The 16,548-nt window shown below is 41.0% G+C and overlaps 1 protein-coding gene across 1 annotated transcript in view; it reads left to right on the top strand.

Annotated features, from left to right (window-relative positions):
• JMJD1C (jumonji domain containing 1C) overlaps positions 1–16,548 on the top strand; it is a 36,386-nt gene that overhangs the window by 15,799 nt on the left and 4,039 nt on the right. Inside the window, exons 9-20 of the mRNA XM_054382775.1 lie at positions 192–344; positions 3,102–3,191; positions 5,662–5,789; positions 5,964–6,177; positions 6,644–6,858; positions 7,866–8,144; positions 8,524–8,692; positions 9,078–9,168; positions 9,283–9,413; positions 10,537–10,659; positions 11,673–11,812; positions 13,987–14,163. Coding sequence (XP_054238750.1) covers positions 192–344; positions 3,102–3,191; positions 5,662–5,789; positions 5,964–6,177; positions 6,644–6,858; positions 7,866–8,144; positions 8,524–8,692; positions 9,078–9,168; positions 9,283–9,413; positions 10,537–10,659; positions 11,673–11,812; positions 13,987–14,163 — 1,910 coding nt within the window. The remainder of the gene's footprint in view (positions 1–191; positions 345–3,101; positions 3,192–5,661; positions 5,790–5,963; positions 6,178–6,643; positions 6,859–7,865; positions 8,145–8,523; positions 8,693–9,077; positions 9,169–9,282; positions 9,414–10,536; positions 10,660–11,672; positions 11,813–13,986; positions 14,164–16,548) is intronic.

Here is a 16,548-nt window from a genome sequence, read left to right as displayed (position 1 = left end):
TGATGGGGATGCTGTGTCATGAAACTACGGGGGGTAGATGTGGATGGTCTGTTAGAGAAGGATCACTTTGCTCCCCCTACACCCAGCTGGCATTTGGGGGGAAAATTACAAACACTTCATTTATAAAAATATTCATTCTGTACTTTGCATTGAAGTTTTAGTCTTTTTATTCTGCTTACTTTGTATTTCAGCCAAAATTGCATGGAAGAGAGCAGTGAGAGGAGTCCGTGAGATGTGTGATGCGTGTGAAGCCACATTATTTAACATTCATTGGGTCTGCCAAAAATGTGGATTTGTGGTCTGCCTAGATTGTTACAAGGCAAAGGAAAGAAAAAGTTCCAGAGGTCAGTTCTTTATGAACTAGATTGTTGTATAGGCTGTTTATTCTCGTTTGTTGTAGAGTTGTTGATCCATGAGTGTAACTGCTTTTCTGTAAAGTGTTAAATTATTGCTTGTGTGTTCTGGTTTCTCTTAGATCTTTTTCTCCTCCTTTTTTGTTGGTAGGTGCAGAACCAGTCCTTCAGAAAGCAACTGCTCTGCGGGCTATTTTAGGTCTTTATGTCCACTTTTCAGTCTTTTTTTTATTTTGTGGATTGTCTTAGATTGCTTGTGTTTTGCCCCTCAAGGTTAAATCTTGTTCTTCATCTGTGAGGCCAGCACTCCATTATACCTCCCTGCTCTCTGGTAACTCACTGCTGTTAGAACTTGCCTTGACAGGAGTGCTTTCTGATGTCCTCTTTTTAATATGACAATCCATGTACTCCTCACTTAGAAGCCACCTTTTTTATTATAAAAAAGAGATGGAGAAAAATACTTCACATAGTATTTAGAACGAGCATTAATGGAGGCTTCCACCAGCCTACATGTGTACTCAGTCTAATTCCTATACTTTAATGGACATGTCTAGTTCAGCATGTAGTGAAGTATAACAGGACTGACTTGCAGACCTGTGGCTTCTGAGTGACCCAGCGTGGTTGCAGTTTAAAGAAGGAATCACTTGAAGATTGATCTGGTCATTCAGCCCTTGGCTATTAAGTTGGTGCTCAGGCTGCTTTTTGGAAAGCAGGCAGCTTCCCCTGGGTGGCAGGCATTGTGCCCTGGCACAGTCCTGCAGTCACACACTGCCCCAGGAAACAGTTCAAGTATAATGTTGTTTTGAAAAGCATTTCCACGTTTGTCATAGCACATGTCATAGATGTGAAGTGTTAGTAAAATGAAGTTTAACTGTCGTGTGGCAAATCTTTGACAAACGGAGAGACACATCCACTTTGTCCTTGGCTTGCAGTGAGAGGCCTTCTGCACTGTGGTTATAGGACGTTCCCAGAGACTCCCATCAAAGCCTTCAAGTTTCTAGGAAACTAGAGTTAGTGTTTTCCAACACTGAGAAGAGTCGTCAATGCTTTGATGTTGGAGGCTGCTTCAGCAGCTCCTAAGTGGCTTTAAAGCCTGTGTGCACGCATGTGTGCGCATCCATCTGCTGACGTGGTTTGGGATATATGCCGAGCGTTATTTACTCTAGTGGGAACCCGCAGGCAGAGGCTTTTTATAGTGTGCATGTTAACCAGCCAGGAAAATGTTAGTAAAATGTCTTCAAAGCTTAAAAAAGCAGTATACAGAAGCAGACTTCTTTTCAGTGTTCTAACAGTAAAGACTTTCTTCTAACCATTCATCACAAAATTACACACAAAAGCAGAAGCACGACAGCTTCCCTCTCTGTGGCTTTATTTCTTCTGATGCTGTAGGATTTGCGTGAACTGTATCTCTCCTTGGCACCCTCTTACCAAGTTCAGAACCACCCACCCATTTCTATTTAATAGCACTTTATATTACACCGTTTATCCTGGAACTAGTAGTTGTTTTTACAGTTGCTAAATGTAATAGAGAATACAGTGGTTTCCCCCTGCTTCAGCAGGAAAGTTAGAGGCTTCAATATTCCGTATTCAGATAACTATCAATGACTTCTCTCACCACTCTATGAATGAATGCACATCCATTGCTGGCGTCAGACAGTTCATGGCACCATCAAGTGGAATACCATGCTATTTTGGGTTTGTGATTTGTTCTATATTCCAGTGTTTTAGGAGGTACAAACTCCATGAACTAGCTAACAAATTATTATTTTTCTGAAAGGTGCATTTGGTACATTGTGTCTATTACAGGGTAAGAAAATGAAGTTTTTATGTGCTAAATGCTCCTCCTTTTGCTGTGCTCTTCAGTTTACATTGGTAGAGCTGACCAAACTTAGCAGAAAGATTTGCAAAGGTTCTTAATACTAGCAGTTCAGTGGATAGGATACAAGACTGGGGGTTGAGAGAGAAGTTGCATTCCTATTTCTGCCCCAGCATCACAGACGTTTTTCGCTCTTGCTCTTCCCCTGTCTTACTTCTACACTGCATCCTTTTCTAGCAGGGACCATCTTCCTGAAACTTTATAGGAAGCCTCTCTCTCCTACCAGTAGGGCCCTCTCTGCTGCCACAAACGTATTTTCAACCAGAACATACAGACTTGTGATTTCATGGTTGCTTTATTCTGTCACAAATCCATGATGCAACTTCCTCATTGCTTGTGCCACCAGGGACATTGGTGCAGGCCAAATCAGAGAATGGATTTGGTTAAAAGGTCATCTTTTTGGCTTCTTTGGCCCTCTCTGATCAAAGACAGCCACTTTCAGTTGGGGCATGGCCTGTGCTACATTCAGTCCCCAGTACAATCACAGCCCAGTTGTGTCTCTTCTCCCTGTTAGAATTCCTCAAGGGAGTCTCACTGTCTTAGTCACAGCTGTAAAGGCTTTCAGTTTGCACCACATCAGCACCTCACTACATGTAGTAAAAGGAACCTGCTTTGAAATTCAGTTATTGGCAAGGGTCTGTGTTACAAGCAGCTACTTCAGCTTTCAGTATTGTTAAAATTCTCCATTCTTTTCCTTATTGTGAAAAACAGCTGTTATATGCAGATCTTTGGTCCATGGGATACCAGGACACAAGACTTTACAGTATGTGTAGAAACCCATTTCTAACTAAAGCAAATCTGAAAAATGTTAGTTAGCTCTCTCTGTGTACCGCTGGAAGTAAAGTAAAACAATTGCCAATGCTCTTTTGCAGATAAAGAGTTGTATGCCTGGATGAAGTGTGTGAAGGGGCAGCCTCATGATCACAAACACCTGATGCCAACACAGATTATTCCAGGCTCTGGTAAGACCACCTGCAAACAAGCAGGATGTGGGGTTTTTTGTCCAGATCTTTCTGTGAAGAGAAGCCAGAGCTGTTCCATGAAACTTCCCATTTTCCATTTAAAAACCTGAGAACTGTGTCAAATCATTGCAGGAAGGCAAGTGATTCTGGGCAGTTAACAGCAAGAGGGGGACAGATGACGATGAGAGGGAGTGGAGTACGCTGACAGATGTCTGAAGGGGTTTTGGGGACAGGCAGTGACGAAATTCAGGGTGTTTGATGTTACTGTTCTGTACCTTTTCAGAGCAGAGTAAGGCAGCCAGAATGTACTTCTCAGATCTGACCTTAGATCTTAAAATAAAATCTGAGAATATTTCTGGCAAGGAGCATTATGGGGCAGCAGACTTTTGGGGATTTGTTTTACTCTGTGTTCTGTCCCACCCACACAAAAAAAAAAAAATCATTTGTGGTTGTAGAATAGAATCATAGAATCAAGGAGGCTGGAAGAGACCTCAAAGATCATTGAGTCCAACCTGTCACCCTAAACCTCATGACTATCTAAACCATGGCACCAAGTGCCACGTCCAGTCCCCTCTTGAACACCTCCAGGGACGGTGACTCCACCACCTCCCTGGGCAGCCCATTCCAATGGCCAACCACTCTCTCTGTGAAGAACTTTCTCCTCACCTCCAGTCTAAACCTCCCCAGGCGCAGCTTGAGACTGTGTCCTCTTGTTCTGGTGCTGGTTGCCTGGGAGAAGAGACCAACCCCCACCTGGCTACAACCTCCTTTCAGGTAGTTGTAGACAGCAATGAGGTCACCCCTGAGCCTCCTCTTCTCCAGGCTAAACAGTCCCAGCTCCCTCAGCCTCTCCTCATAGGGCTTGTGCTCAAGGCCTCTCACCAGCCTCGTTGCCCTTCTCTGGACATGCTCCAGCAATTCAACATCTTTCCTAAACTGAGGGGCCCAGAACTGGACACAGTACTCAAGGTGTGGCCTACCCAGTGCTGTGTACAGGGGTACAATGACCTCCCTGCTCCTGCTGGCCACACTATGCCTGATGCAGGCCAGGATGCCATTGGCTCTGTTGGCCACCTGGGCACACTGCTGGCTCATGTTCAGGCGGCTGTCAACCAGTACCCCCAGGTCCCTCTCTGCCTGGCTGCTCTCCAGCCACTCTGACCCCAGCCTGTAGCTCTGCATGGGGTTGTTGTGGCCAAAGCGGAGCACCTGGCACTTGGATTTGTTGAATGCCATCATGTTGGACTCTGCCCATCTGTCCAGCCTGTCAAGGTCCCTCTGCAGAGCCCTTCTACCTTCTAACAGATCAACACCTGCTCCCAGCTTGGTGTCATCTGCAAATTTACTGATGATAGACTCAATCCCCTCATCCAGATCATCAATAAAGATATTGAACAGGATGGGGCCCAGCACTGATCCCTGGGGGACACCACTAGTGACAGGCTGCCAGCTGGCAGTGGCACCATTCACCACCACTCTCTGGGCTCAGCCCTCCAGCCAGTTCCTAACCCAGCGCAGAGTGCTGCTGTCCAAGCCACAGGCTGACAGCTTAGCCAGGAGTTTGTAGTTAGACATCTGATTGAGCATCTGAAAACACAGCAAAGGAGCTGTGAAAAATTAAGAGTGATCCTAAACTCAGCTAAATTCAGAATTTTTCTTACAACCAAATAAATTCTATGAGGAAGTGCAGTTGGTGGGGTCGTCGTTAGCACAACTTGACTTGTGATCTCCGGCAGCATTGATGCAGAGCTGCGAAAAGAAAACTCCTATGTGCGACTCAAACTTGTTAAGTAAACTCATAAGTTATTTTAACCTGGAAATGCAGATGCAGCCATTACTTTATGGGTTGTAATATGCCAGTTCAGATAGAAACGCAGGTTGGTTAGATTCCATAATAAATTCACATTGTGACATTCCTCAGAACAGGTTCCAGATTGATACTGGTTTTAATTTTAAATTATGAAGTGAACCACTCACCTGGAAACAGCACAGTGAAGACTGCTTACATAACCCCACTTTTATTCTTCTGTGCGTACCCATTACCAAACAGCCTCAAATTACATGGTCACGTATAGTTTTTTGTCAAGACATGGCTCACATCAGTCTATAGTTTGGTGGGTTTATTAAATGAAGCCGGGATCCACCCATTGAACAATGAGGAGTAAATAATGAATGACTGGCTTGCTCACTGTGTGTCATGCAGGGGCAATGCAGCATGAAAGTTAGATTATTCAGAAGTGTAATGTGCAGTTACCTACTTAAAGACCTTAGGACTTTCTGCACAGATTTTAAGGTAAACTGGACAGTCTTTGTGGTATTTTTGAGTGGTAAATTTCATATTTCTAATAGTTTAAATTTTTTTTAAAGGTTCGGAGACAGCATTTTAGCATCACAGTGTGTGTATTGTAAAGAGGGACGCAAAATGATTGAGAGCTGCTGATGCTTTTTTTTTCTTTTTTTTGTCTTCCAGTTTTGACAGATCTTTTAGATGCTATGCACCACATTAGAGAAAAATTTGAAATTAAGTCCCATTGTCAGTGTACCAGCAAGCAGAGCACACAGGCTGGCAAGCTCCCTGCAATGAATGGTGTATCTCAGGTGAGTCTGAAATGTTTGTGTACATCATGGTTTGTTCAGGTGTTCTGATTCTTGGGGATTTTTATATCTGAATAGTACCAGTTGTGGTGCAATTTGTATACATATGATTAAATGCTGGCCTTGTCTTTCAAATGCATTAAAGCAAAGACTTAAAAATAAATTTGTTCTTTACAGGTTTTGCAGAATGTCCTTAACCACAGCAATAAAATTTCGCTGTGCATGCCTGAGTCTCAACAGCAGAATACTCCTCAGAAGTCTGAGACAAACGGTAATACAAGTCCAAGGAGTGACGTAAGCACAGACAGCAAGTTAACACCACCTGAATCCCAATCCCCGCTGCACTGGTTAGCTGACCTTGCAGAGCAGAAAGCCAGAGAAGAAAAGAAAGGTATGTGTTTGAAATTGTCATCTCCGTGACTTTGAGGGTACAAGTGATATGTAATTGAATTAATTAGGGAAAGTTCACACAAAAAAGAAAAAAATATGTTCTTTCCCCTCATCATTTTCATCTTGAAACTGCAATGCTTTCACCTGGTGGCATCAGGATCTGGTAGCAGAAGAGCCACCAGTGGAATGCATATGTAACGTGGCAGCGTTTCCAGCTACAGCATCTCTCATTTGTGACAGGTACTCACTCAGCTGCATGTCTGAGATGCTGAGGAAGGCCTTTTCATGGTCACACTGTTTGACTGCATTTTGAAGCATCTAGTTCATCCTCTGGTGTGTTTCCAGGTGAATAAAACACTAGTGCTACAGTATGTTGCCACCAATATAAAATGCAGGCCACTGGTGCTGTTCCTGTGTCTGCTTCACGGTACAACAGTGTAAACGTCCAATGATTATTTCTGTTTTAGAGAACAAAGAATGTCCTTCTGGAAAACATTCAAAGGAAGAGAAAGACCAGGATAATTTGGAGTCCCAAAACTGTAAAGGCTCCCCTCCTGCATCCCAGAACAATGAGCAGGGCTCAACCTTACGAGATTTATTAACTACAACAGCAGGCAAACTCCGTCTAGGTTCTACAGATGCTGGTATTGCCTTTGCTCCAGTTTACTCAACCGGAACAGCAGTAAGTGTTTACCAGACTCAGTTTTTACACCAGGATTTGAAGTAACAACAGCAGCAGTGGTCATTGCTAGTTTTGTTTGTAATATATTTGTAGAGATTTTTGTGACTAGCTTGCCTATGGTGTACATGTAATCATCTCATACTCATTCCATGTGTTAATTGCTAATTTTATGACTGTAACTGGAAATTTGAAATGCAGTAAAATACTCCAGCTGTGTTAATGTACAGTTAAGAGATACAGTGTCTTGGGTGCTGCCTTCTTGATGGAAGGGAATTGATAGTTTTAGAAAGTAAAGAGGTTCTAAACAATGGTTATGAAGCAAGGTCTTAGGCAAGGGAACTGCAATGCCAGCAGACTTCTGTGGGGTTTTTTGTTGTTTGAATTAAAAAAAGTGAAATCCCACTGTCTCTTCAAATGTGGAACTTTGATAGTGATTATACCAATAAAAGCAGTAATGGAGACCTGCAGGGATGTTTAATCCAATTCTGAGCAAGCCCGTATGAACCAGGAAGTGCACCTGAATGTGGTGATGGAGAGCATCCAGTGTGTCCAGAGATGTGTCATTCTTCCCATGGGCGGGGAGGTTGGAGTAGATGATCTCAAAGGTCTCCTCAAATCTAAGCCATTCTATGTAACTTGTTTTGGTATGTTTTAGTTAGAGCAGTCTGACAGCTATGTTGCTTTAAATACTCGGAATTAAAACTTTATACAGACACATGTTTGCATGAACATTTTATTCATATGTAGAGAGAGTGGTAATTGATGCATGCTATGAAGAAAATGTCCATGAAATTAGATAAAGCCTTAACCTTACAAAGTAAAGGAACATTCCAAAAATAACTATATTTCTAACTTTCCATATGAGAATGCATGCAGTTTCCTAGAAAGAAAGTAGATAGCCTCGGCCTTCTGGCTGCTAGTGAAATGTGATTCTACTGCAAAAAGAGTTGCATGTACTTGATTTGATATTCCGTCATTGATGCGCATGTTTATTTGTTTCTCAACAGAGTGGCAAGAGTGGAAGGACTATGCCAAACATTCTTGATGATATAATTGCTTCTGTAGTAGAAAACAAGATTCCACCAAATAGAGCACCAAAGATAAACGTGAAATCTGAAATTAAAGATGAGCCAAAGGATGATAAAAACTGTATTCAGGATGAGTGCAGTAAACGGTACAGCGATATTCAGTATTCCTGGATCTGTGATAAGCATGTTCTGTGGCTCAAAGACCATAAAAACAGCAACAACTGGAAGCTGTTCAAAGAGTGCTGGAAGCAAGGAAGGGTGGGTATTGTGCTGGTTGGTCTATAAAGTGACCTCACTATGAACTCTGGGATGTTGAGTTGAAGGACAGATTGGCCAAACTCAGTGCTTGAAAATGTGTTAGCAGTGGAGAAAAGCTTGTCAGGTGTAGCCTAATAGAAATCTCCTGTTCCTTAAACTTCAGTTAATTGCTAATAATAAAAAACAAATTACTGGTTTGGAGTGTCAGATACCAAAAAGATGAGTAGGAGGTCTTGGGTATAGTTGTGGTTAGAAGTGGTGTTAGCAAGCTCATCAGTGCTGAGGTCGTCAGTGTGTGTTTCAGGTGCATTTGTACTCCAGCTTGATTGAAGGAGGTGTTTGCTTACAATAAGCTAAGTAATTATTTTTCTTTTTACAGCCTGTTTTGGTGTCTGGTATGCACAAGAAAATGAACTTCAGTCTGTGGAAAGCTGACTCAATTAGTCTAGATTTTGGAAACCAGCAAGCCGATATCCTGAACTGCAAAGACAGTATTATTTCAAACACCAATGTCAAGGAGTTCTGGGATGGTTTTGAAGATGTTTCAAGTACGTAATTTCCATTGATTCTGAACATGGTTGATGTTAGAAACTGAAGTTAAAAGTAGTCTTTATTGGTCTGGGGGCTTTGAAGAAAATTTAATTTAAAAAGAAAGCTTCTAGGTAATCTGTTTCCAGAGAATATGATGGAAATTTGCATTCTTTTGTACTTACGCAGAATTAAAGATGAACTAATACACTGCTTAGATTGTACTAAGAAACCAAACAAATGTCATTGTTCCTCAACTAGTTGAATTTGGTTTGTATCATTCCTTAGTCTCAGAAATAATTCTCCTGTTATATGGATGAAATCTTTATACACAGGTTAAGAGTTGAGTTATATTTTAGTTGAATAAAGTAAAACAGTTTTTACTAATTTCTGTGTTACTTGCAGAACGGCAGAAAATTAAAAATGGAGAAACAGCTCTACTAAAACTGAAGGATTGGCCTTCTGGGGAAGATTTCAAGGCTATGATGCCAGCAAGGTATTTGAGTTTAATGTCAGATATTCTTATGTCAATTTCTATGTTAGGTTGTTTGGATTTTTTTTTTGGTCTATGGCACAAATTCTGTTACATTCTTCTTTCTTTTCTCCTCAGATATGAGGACTTGCTAAAAAGCTTACCTTTGCCTGAATATTGTAGTCCAGAAGGAAAACTAAACTTGGCTTCTCATCTACCAGGATTTTTTGTCCGTCCAGATTTGGGGCCCAGACTATGCAGTGCTTATGGTGAGCATACCTTGGAAGTGCAGCAGTTACCTCTTCCCTTCAAAGTGTAGAACATCTCATGGTGTGGTGTTGGAGAGAAAGCTGAGCTTTGCTCGGAGGATTATTGTTTTGTGGATATAGACGAAATATGTGCCTGACTTGCATGTTAACAGTGTTTGCACCTGAGGCATGAGAGTTTGCCTTCTGCATTCTTGTCTTGTGCTGGTACAGTCTTCTGAAGCCTAGAAAGGGTCAGCCACTTTTACACACAGATTCTGCCTTTAATGCTGTGTGGCAAAATACTTTGTGGAGTATTGTTGTGTTCCTAATTCTAGTCATAAATAATTTCAGCATATTTTTCATCACTTCTATGCTCTACACTCAAAAGCCTGTTTAAAAAAAGGATGTTTTCCTCGGACCTTTTCCAGCTGGTCCTTCTTTGGAAAAGAAATGTGTTCAATCCTGTTTTACAAATTATGCTAATAGGAGAAGAAATGAGTTGTAATTTGTGTCATGATGGCTTTGATTCAAAAAGTTCTCCGCATGTCCTTTGAAATGAGCATATTAATTGTAGTGATGAAGGCATGGGTCTGAAGAACTGAATCATTAATGGTGCTTTGATGCAATGCTGCTGCAAGGCTTACAGTTCTGTAATATCATTTTGACTCAAATGTGTGTTTTCACAAATTATTTTTCCACTTTGCTTGGGGATTTCTTTTGAATAAGAACTCGGCTTACAACCAGGCATAGAAGTGAAACATTTGATTCGATAGCCTTATGTATTCCTTGTTCTTATATTCTGTCCTGGACAACCTGAAAGGTAAGGAAGGAATGTACTGGTCAGGAAATTATTCGTCTGAAATGTGTTTTGTTCTGACACAGCTGTTGCATAGGGACAGTCACCTGGACTGAGAGATCTCCAGGTCTCTGTTAAAAAGTTAATGTTTTCTTGTTTAGCAAGTGAAACAAAAGCACATTTGTAGTTGGTGTATCTCAATACTTTTATGTTAAAGCCTGCCTATACCTAAAATGTTTGCTGTCATGCTCTTACTGCACTTTCAGACATTTTCTTCTCTGTTAGCTGTTGCACGTTTCTGTCTAAAGATGAACACAGAATACAGCAAATCTTTATCTTGTAACATAGGTGTGGCTGCTACTAAAGACCATGATATAGGAACCACAAATCTCCATATTGAAGTTTCTGATGTCGTGAACATCCTTGTTTATGTTGGTATAGCAAAAGGAAATGGAGTACTTTCCAAATCAGGTAAAGGGAAGCTCATTGTAAGAAGTGTGGATGGTCTGCATGATCAGCTTTTAAAATTGATACCCCTCTTCTGAAGCAGGTCAACAATACCCATAAGTACTTGCTAAAACTTGAGAGATTCTGTGTTTCAAGGATTTGCACACGTTAATTCTGCATAAATTCATGAATTATGAAATGGTATTGCAAACAGTTTTCACTTCTTTTTGCCCGTGCCTGCAACTGATGCACCATTCTGCTGAAGCTGGCAGAGCTAAGGAAAGTGCAGGATAAAGGATTTTCTCTGGAAGCTGGTAGTTCTAACAGTTATGTCAGGATGATTTATTGCCAAAGCTTCTGTTTATTCTGCTCTCTCTGGATGCACTGTGTTTGCTCGATTGAATTTGGACTGTAATATAATTTTTCAGCACTGGAGACCTTCAATTGGTGTATGTTAGTCATCTGTATGAAGTTTATTGCTTATGGGAAACAGTCTTTAAATCACTGAAATAGTTTTGTTTCATTCCCCTTATTCTTTTGTCCTCTTATTTCATAATCAGCAAATGCAGATTGCAGGTGTGACTAACAGAGCTGCAGTAAGATTCGCTGTCCTCCATAAGCTCTGTTTTCACTTGCCTATGCGCTGAGTTAACAGCACCAGAACTCTGGCACCTTGAGAGGACTAGCTTCTCAACCAGCTGCTGCAGAGCAGTGTGCAAAGCATTACTTTTGCTGACTGCAGGAAAATACCTTTTTCATCTTCTAATTTTTGATGCCAGCCCTGCTGGTTTATTTCAGGTAGAGAATGTGTTCTGTCAAATTCACAAAATAAAAGAAAAGCTCAAAAGTTACACATTTTGAAGGTATTTTCGGAACTCATGTTCTCATAAATGATTTACCTACACCAGACAAAATTACCACCTCAGGACTTCTGTTGTCTTCAACAAACTTTTATCTGCTCACTTAAGAAATCTGAAGATGTTTAATTTAGTTTTTTCCTCATGTCTGTCTTGAAAAATACTTTTGTTCAATCTTAGGAGTTCTGAAGAAGTTTGAAGAGGAAGATTTGGATGACCTTTTAAGAAAGCGGTTGAAAGACTCGAGTGAATTACCTGGTGCTTTATGGCACATCTATGCTGGCAAAGATGCTGACAAGATAAGGGAGTTTCTGCAAAAGGTTAGATTTGTAATAATTTTTCATATATATAATCTCAGTAACTGGTAAACCAGAGGGGGCTGGCAAAACCCACAAACACTACCACCATTCTTAGGAAAGGAAAATGGTTTTCTAGGAAATTATGATTGACCTGCTTCATCATGAACAAGTAAAGTGTGTAACATGATAGGTATTCACTTCTTGAGAGTTACAGGTAGCCTGCAAACTCTGACATGTCAGAAGTGACACAGATGTGTTCTTGTCCTTCTTCAATAGGAAGGATAATTCGTAGGATAATGTCTTCTGTCATTGGTCCATTCCTGCCTTACCAGATGCTGAAGTTTTTGTGAATTTTCCCACGCGAAAACCCCTGACCTTGCCAATAGGCAGCCACTGATCTTCCTAAGCACTCTCTCATGTCAGTTAGATTGAACAGCATGGCTTGGCTCTTAGTGAAGGTAAAAGTGTGGTGGGAGATAATGTGTCTCAGGGCAGCAAACTTCTCCAACATTAGCTGCCGTGCAGGTCTTTGGCAACATGTGACACACAAGTTAGAGTCACATCAGAACCTTCCAGGTCGTTATTTACACATGGGATGAACATCCACCATTGGGTATTGATGGTCATCAATGGCATTGAATTGAGCGATGCCATTTTGGAAACAGTTTTCTGTGCCCTGTCTTCAGCGTGTTTCCGTGTTCTAGAAAGCGATCTTGATGGATGACATAGGAGTACCAAAATACCACTGAAGTGGTTGCATGGGGAAAAGCAGTCTTCACTATCTTCCACTGCGGGGAAAAAAATACCAGATGCATTTTTACTAGCTGAACTAAAGAGGTCCATAAACAGGCTGAAGGTCAAAGTTTCTACTGAAAGCAGGAAGAGCCTAAGAAATGGAGCAGTAAAGATTCTCTTGGACAATAAGGCAGTGTTTCTGTCTCAGGGCAGCTGTCCTCTGGTGACTCAAACAGTTGCTCTCTGGCATGCTGAACTGTGGAGAAAAATAAGCGCTAGTAAATAAAATACAGCAAGTTCCAGGAGATTATTAATTATATAGTGAGGATTTTCTGTTCATTTGTAAAGTAGATAGTGGCTCTTCAGTTTGGAGAACAGGATTGTGAACAAAATCATGAACTGAAGGGAATAGGTAACAATGAGCATTGTTCAGCATTTCTTCTTTCAGAGCAATTAAGGGATGTTGTGAGACCCTTTGAAACAGAAGCACTTAAGATGCTAAGTAATAAAGCTTGTCAATCTGCTGCCTCAGTTTGCCATGGGGGCCAAAATGAACTGTGTGCTGCCTTGTGCTTTTAGTCTGGTAGTACTTTTGGAATATTGAATTGGAGATTAATTGACCTTAGAACCACTTGCTTGCTGATAGACGAAATCTCCATATCTTGTTAGTACAAAAGGAATGTGATAATGCAGAGGACCAGTTTCAAGCTCTGTATCACACAAGTATATTTAATATCAATATGAATAAAAATTCATGGTTTTCATGATCTAATAGCTGAGTCGTGGTGAATGGATTAGATAAATAGGAGGTTTTTTACGTTTAGGCACTTCTTAGTCACTATAATTAATTAGCAATAGATTAAGGGTAATAATTTGTTCCCCTGTAGTTAACTTAATGAGAAATGGTTGTTGCAGTTAAGTTCACCACTGTTAGGAAGTATTTTTTAATGTCCATTTTTCCCAAGCTCATTGATGAGGATGGTAGGAAAATAACTTGCCGCAGAGTGGTTGAGATAGAAAGAAGACCTCTTGTCCAACCCTCTACTCAAGCAGAGTCACCTGGAGAAGGTTGCCCAGGACTGTATGACAAAGTTTTATTTGCTGATTTTTTCCCAAGCTGAGGTTGTGGTGTCATGTCTCTGTCAAAACTGGAGGTTTAAGCTTGAGGGAATTGGCATCACAGGAACTCTTGAGAACAGATTTTATTGAAGAAAGATGTCACATAAATACCATGTTGCTTATGAACAGATTATTTTGTTATGTTCTTTAAAGCTCTGTGTTCTTCAGGTGTCTTCAGTGGGACATCCCAGTTCCTTTGAGCTTCTTTTCAATCACTAACTGAAATTCTTTAGTTAGCATTGGGAGCATGATGTTGCACGTACCTGAGGTTTACGTAGAACTTAGCAGCAAAAAGTTCATCTTCTTTTGAAAGTGACACAGAATTTGTTCTGTACTTACAGATAGCGAAAGAGCAAGGCTTAGAGGTTTTACCAGAACATGATCCAATTCGTGATCAGAGTTGGTACGTGAACAAAAAACTTCGCCAAAGACTTCTGGAAGAATACGGAGTAAAAACCTGCACAGTTATTCAGTTTCTTGGTGATGCCATTATCCTACCAGCAGGAGCCCTTCATCAGGTAATGTACAGCTGCTTATGGACATGCAGGAGTAAATAACACTAATACAACTTTTTTTTTTTCTTCAAAGAGGGAACTACATCTGTACTCAAAATGTATGATAGGGTCCATGTACTAACATAGAGCAACTCGAGTGCTTGAACTAATACTGTTCTGTTCTTGCTTTAAAGTGAGCAGGCTGTCATGAACTGCTTTTTTCCACTTTACATTTCGTTAGCAAATGTCTAAAGAAGCTGGTGTTACAAGAAAGGTTAGTTTTGCTTGGTTTTTCACTTTTAAGCCAAATGTTAACCTAATGCTGTAGAGGCAGGGAGAGCAACCCAAGCAGATAAAAATACCTGCGTGTCAGGTGTTACTGTTTTTTGTCTTCAGCTGTAGAGACAATTTGGGTGTTTCTGTAACAGGATGTGGAGGTTATTTTCCTGCTCATCGTTAAGTTCGTTTTTACCCAGAAGTTTTATCAGTCACCAGGAGTCATCCTTGTTCCTTCAGTAGCTTTCCTTGCTGTCAGATTGATATCACCTTTGCAGCAGCTGGGATGATTTCATTCTTAGTTATGTAAGAAAAAGTACTGCCGGGAGGGCATTTCTGGAGAAACAGAATGAATTTGTATGGCAATCTTCAGGCACCTGTTAGCCTATAGGGTTTGTTACTTCATTTTGTTTGCTGAGCGTTTTGTTCTTTGGTCTCTTTTTTTTTTTTTTTTTTTTCCCCCCTCTGACTGCAAACTTTCTCCTTGGTGAAAGAAAGCACAGTTATTTAGACATGGGGGTTGGGCAGTTCTATATTTGTTGCTTCACTCCATGAATATTTTCCTCTTGTACCAGGAAATGAAGGGTGCTTTCTTGTTGTCTTGCCAGTTGTCAAGCACCATTAGTAAGGTAGCTGGCTATCAAGGAATGAGGAGCATCCCCACCCTGCATTAGGGGTTGTTAAACCCATCTTGCTCTTACAGATCTATCATTCATAGTCACCTGGGTTCAGGTAGGGCCAGGCCTTTCTGAAGAAGATGCTGTTTGGTTTCTGGTCTGCAGGTCACCTTCCAAACTGAGCAGAAAGGAAACAGTGGTTTACCATGTCACCATGACCAGGGCAGTAGGGTTTTCACTGTGAAAAACTAGGTATTGCCTCCCTAGTCTGCTGGCTGTGTCAGTGCCTCAGGCACTGGAAGCAACAGGTACCTTACCCAGACTAGACTCCTTTATTGTTTCAGTGAGTCATTGGGTGGTGTGTTAACCCTGGATGATCTCTGTGGATTGATTTTTCTGGTAAAAGAAATCGAAAACCCCACAAACCCAGGCAATGTAGGTTGGTTTTCCCTGTAACGTGTCTCCAGGGCTTGATGCTGCTTCACAAAGGTGAAGGAACGTCTGTTGTTGATGTTATGTTATTCTTAACTCCTGTTGGGCTGAAGCACTTAGGACTGGCAGAATTTATAAGATTTGTGTTGCATCCTCTAGTAACCTTACTCTGATCTGATAAAACAAGGAAGTAGTGATACAAGAGTGAAAAGAGAACCCACAGAAAATAGCAAGCATACTGGGAAATTTTCTATAGCATATGGTTCTGTATAAAGGTACACAGAAAAGAAAACATGAAGTAGTGGGAGTGTTCCAGGCTTCCCTGCAGTTCCTAGGTTTAAGGACCAAAAATAAGGCCACTCTTACCTTTCTGGCTTTAAACTCCAGATTGCTTTTGAAGTGGTAATGTTGCAGCTTCTGGCATCAAGGAGTTAATAAGGTGGTGTTTTGAAACCTTAGTGGGTGAAGTTGAGAACCTTTTCATCTTCCATAAGAAGTTCCTGTGAATCTGCCACGTAGGAGGAAATGAAAGCGTGGTGTTCTTTCATGTACATGCAGAGTGCTCTATATAGAGATGCATAAATACTGACCTTGGGGAGCAGCACGTACACAAAGCACAGTTCAACACTTCAAAATAAGTCTGAACAAGAATACATACTAGGTTTACATCTTAAGTGATTCAGATTTACATGTACATCATGAGGCTTTGATAATTAAAACCGGATGAGAGTTGATACTATATTTGCTGGTAAATTAATTTTTTTTTCTTTTTAATTTGCTTATCTGTAGTGTTGTGGAGCAGTGGAAATCAGGCTGAGGGGATGGAGTTAAGGAGTGCAGCCGCCTGTGGTCACTGCGTAGTGTGACTCTGACACTTGCAACCTGGAGCCAGTCAGGATGTTGTCACACTGCTGCTGGTCTAGAATGTTGCTATTCTAACAGAGAGGAGATTTTGTATATTCTGTGTGTTCTTTGTTGGTGGGTATTTTCCACCTTCTATGAATTCATGTCTAGCTCTGAAAGGAAATTGTTCTTAGCATCTTTCTGGTTGCATAAAGAGTTCCTCTTGCTTCCCAGATTGCTC

This window comes from Indicator indicator, chromosome 7 (assembly GCF_027791375.1).
Source record: "Indicator indicator isolate 239-I01 chromosome 7, UM_Iind_1.1, whole genome shotgun sequence".
NCBI lineage: Eukaryota > Metazoa > Chordata > Aves > Piciformes > Indicatoridae > Indicator > Indicator indicator.
Note: the sequence above shows the minus strand (reverse complement) of the source record. Positions and strands in the feature narration are given on the sequence as shown.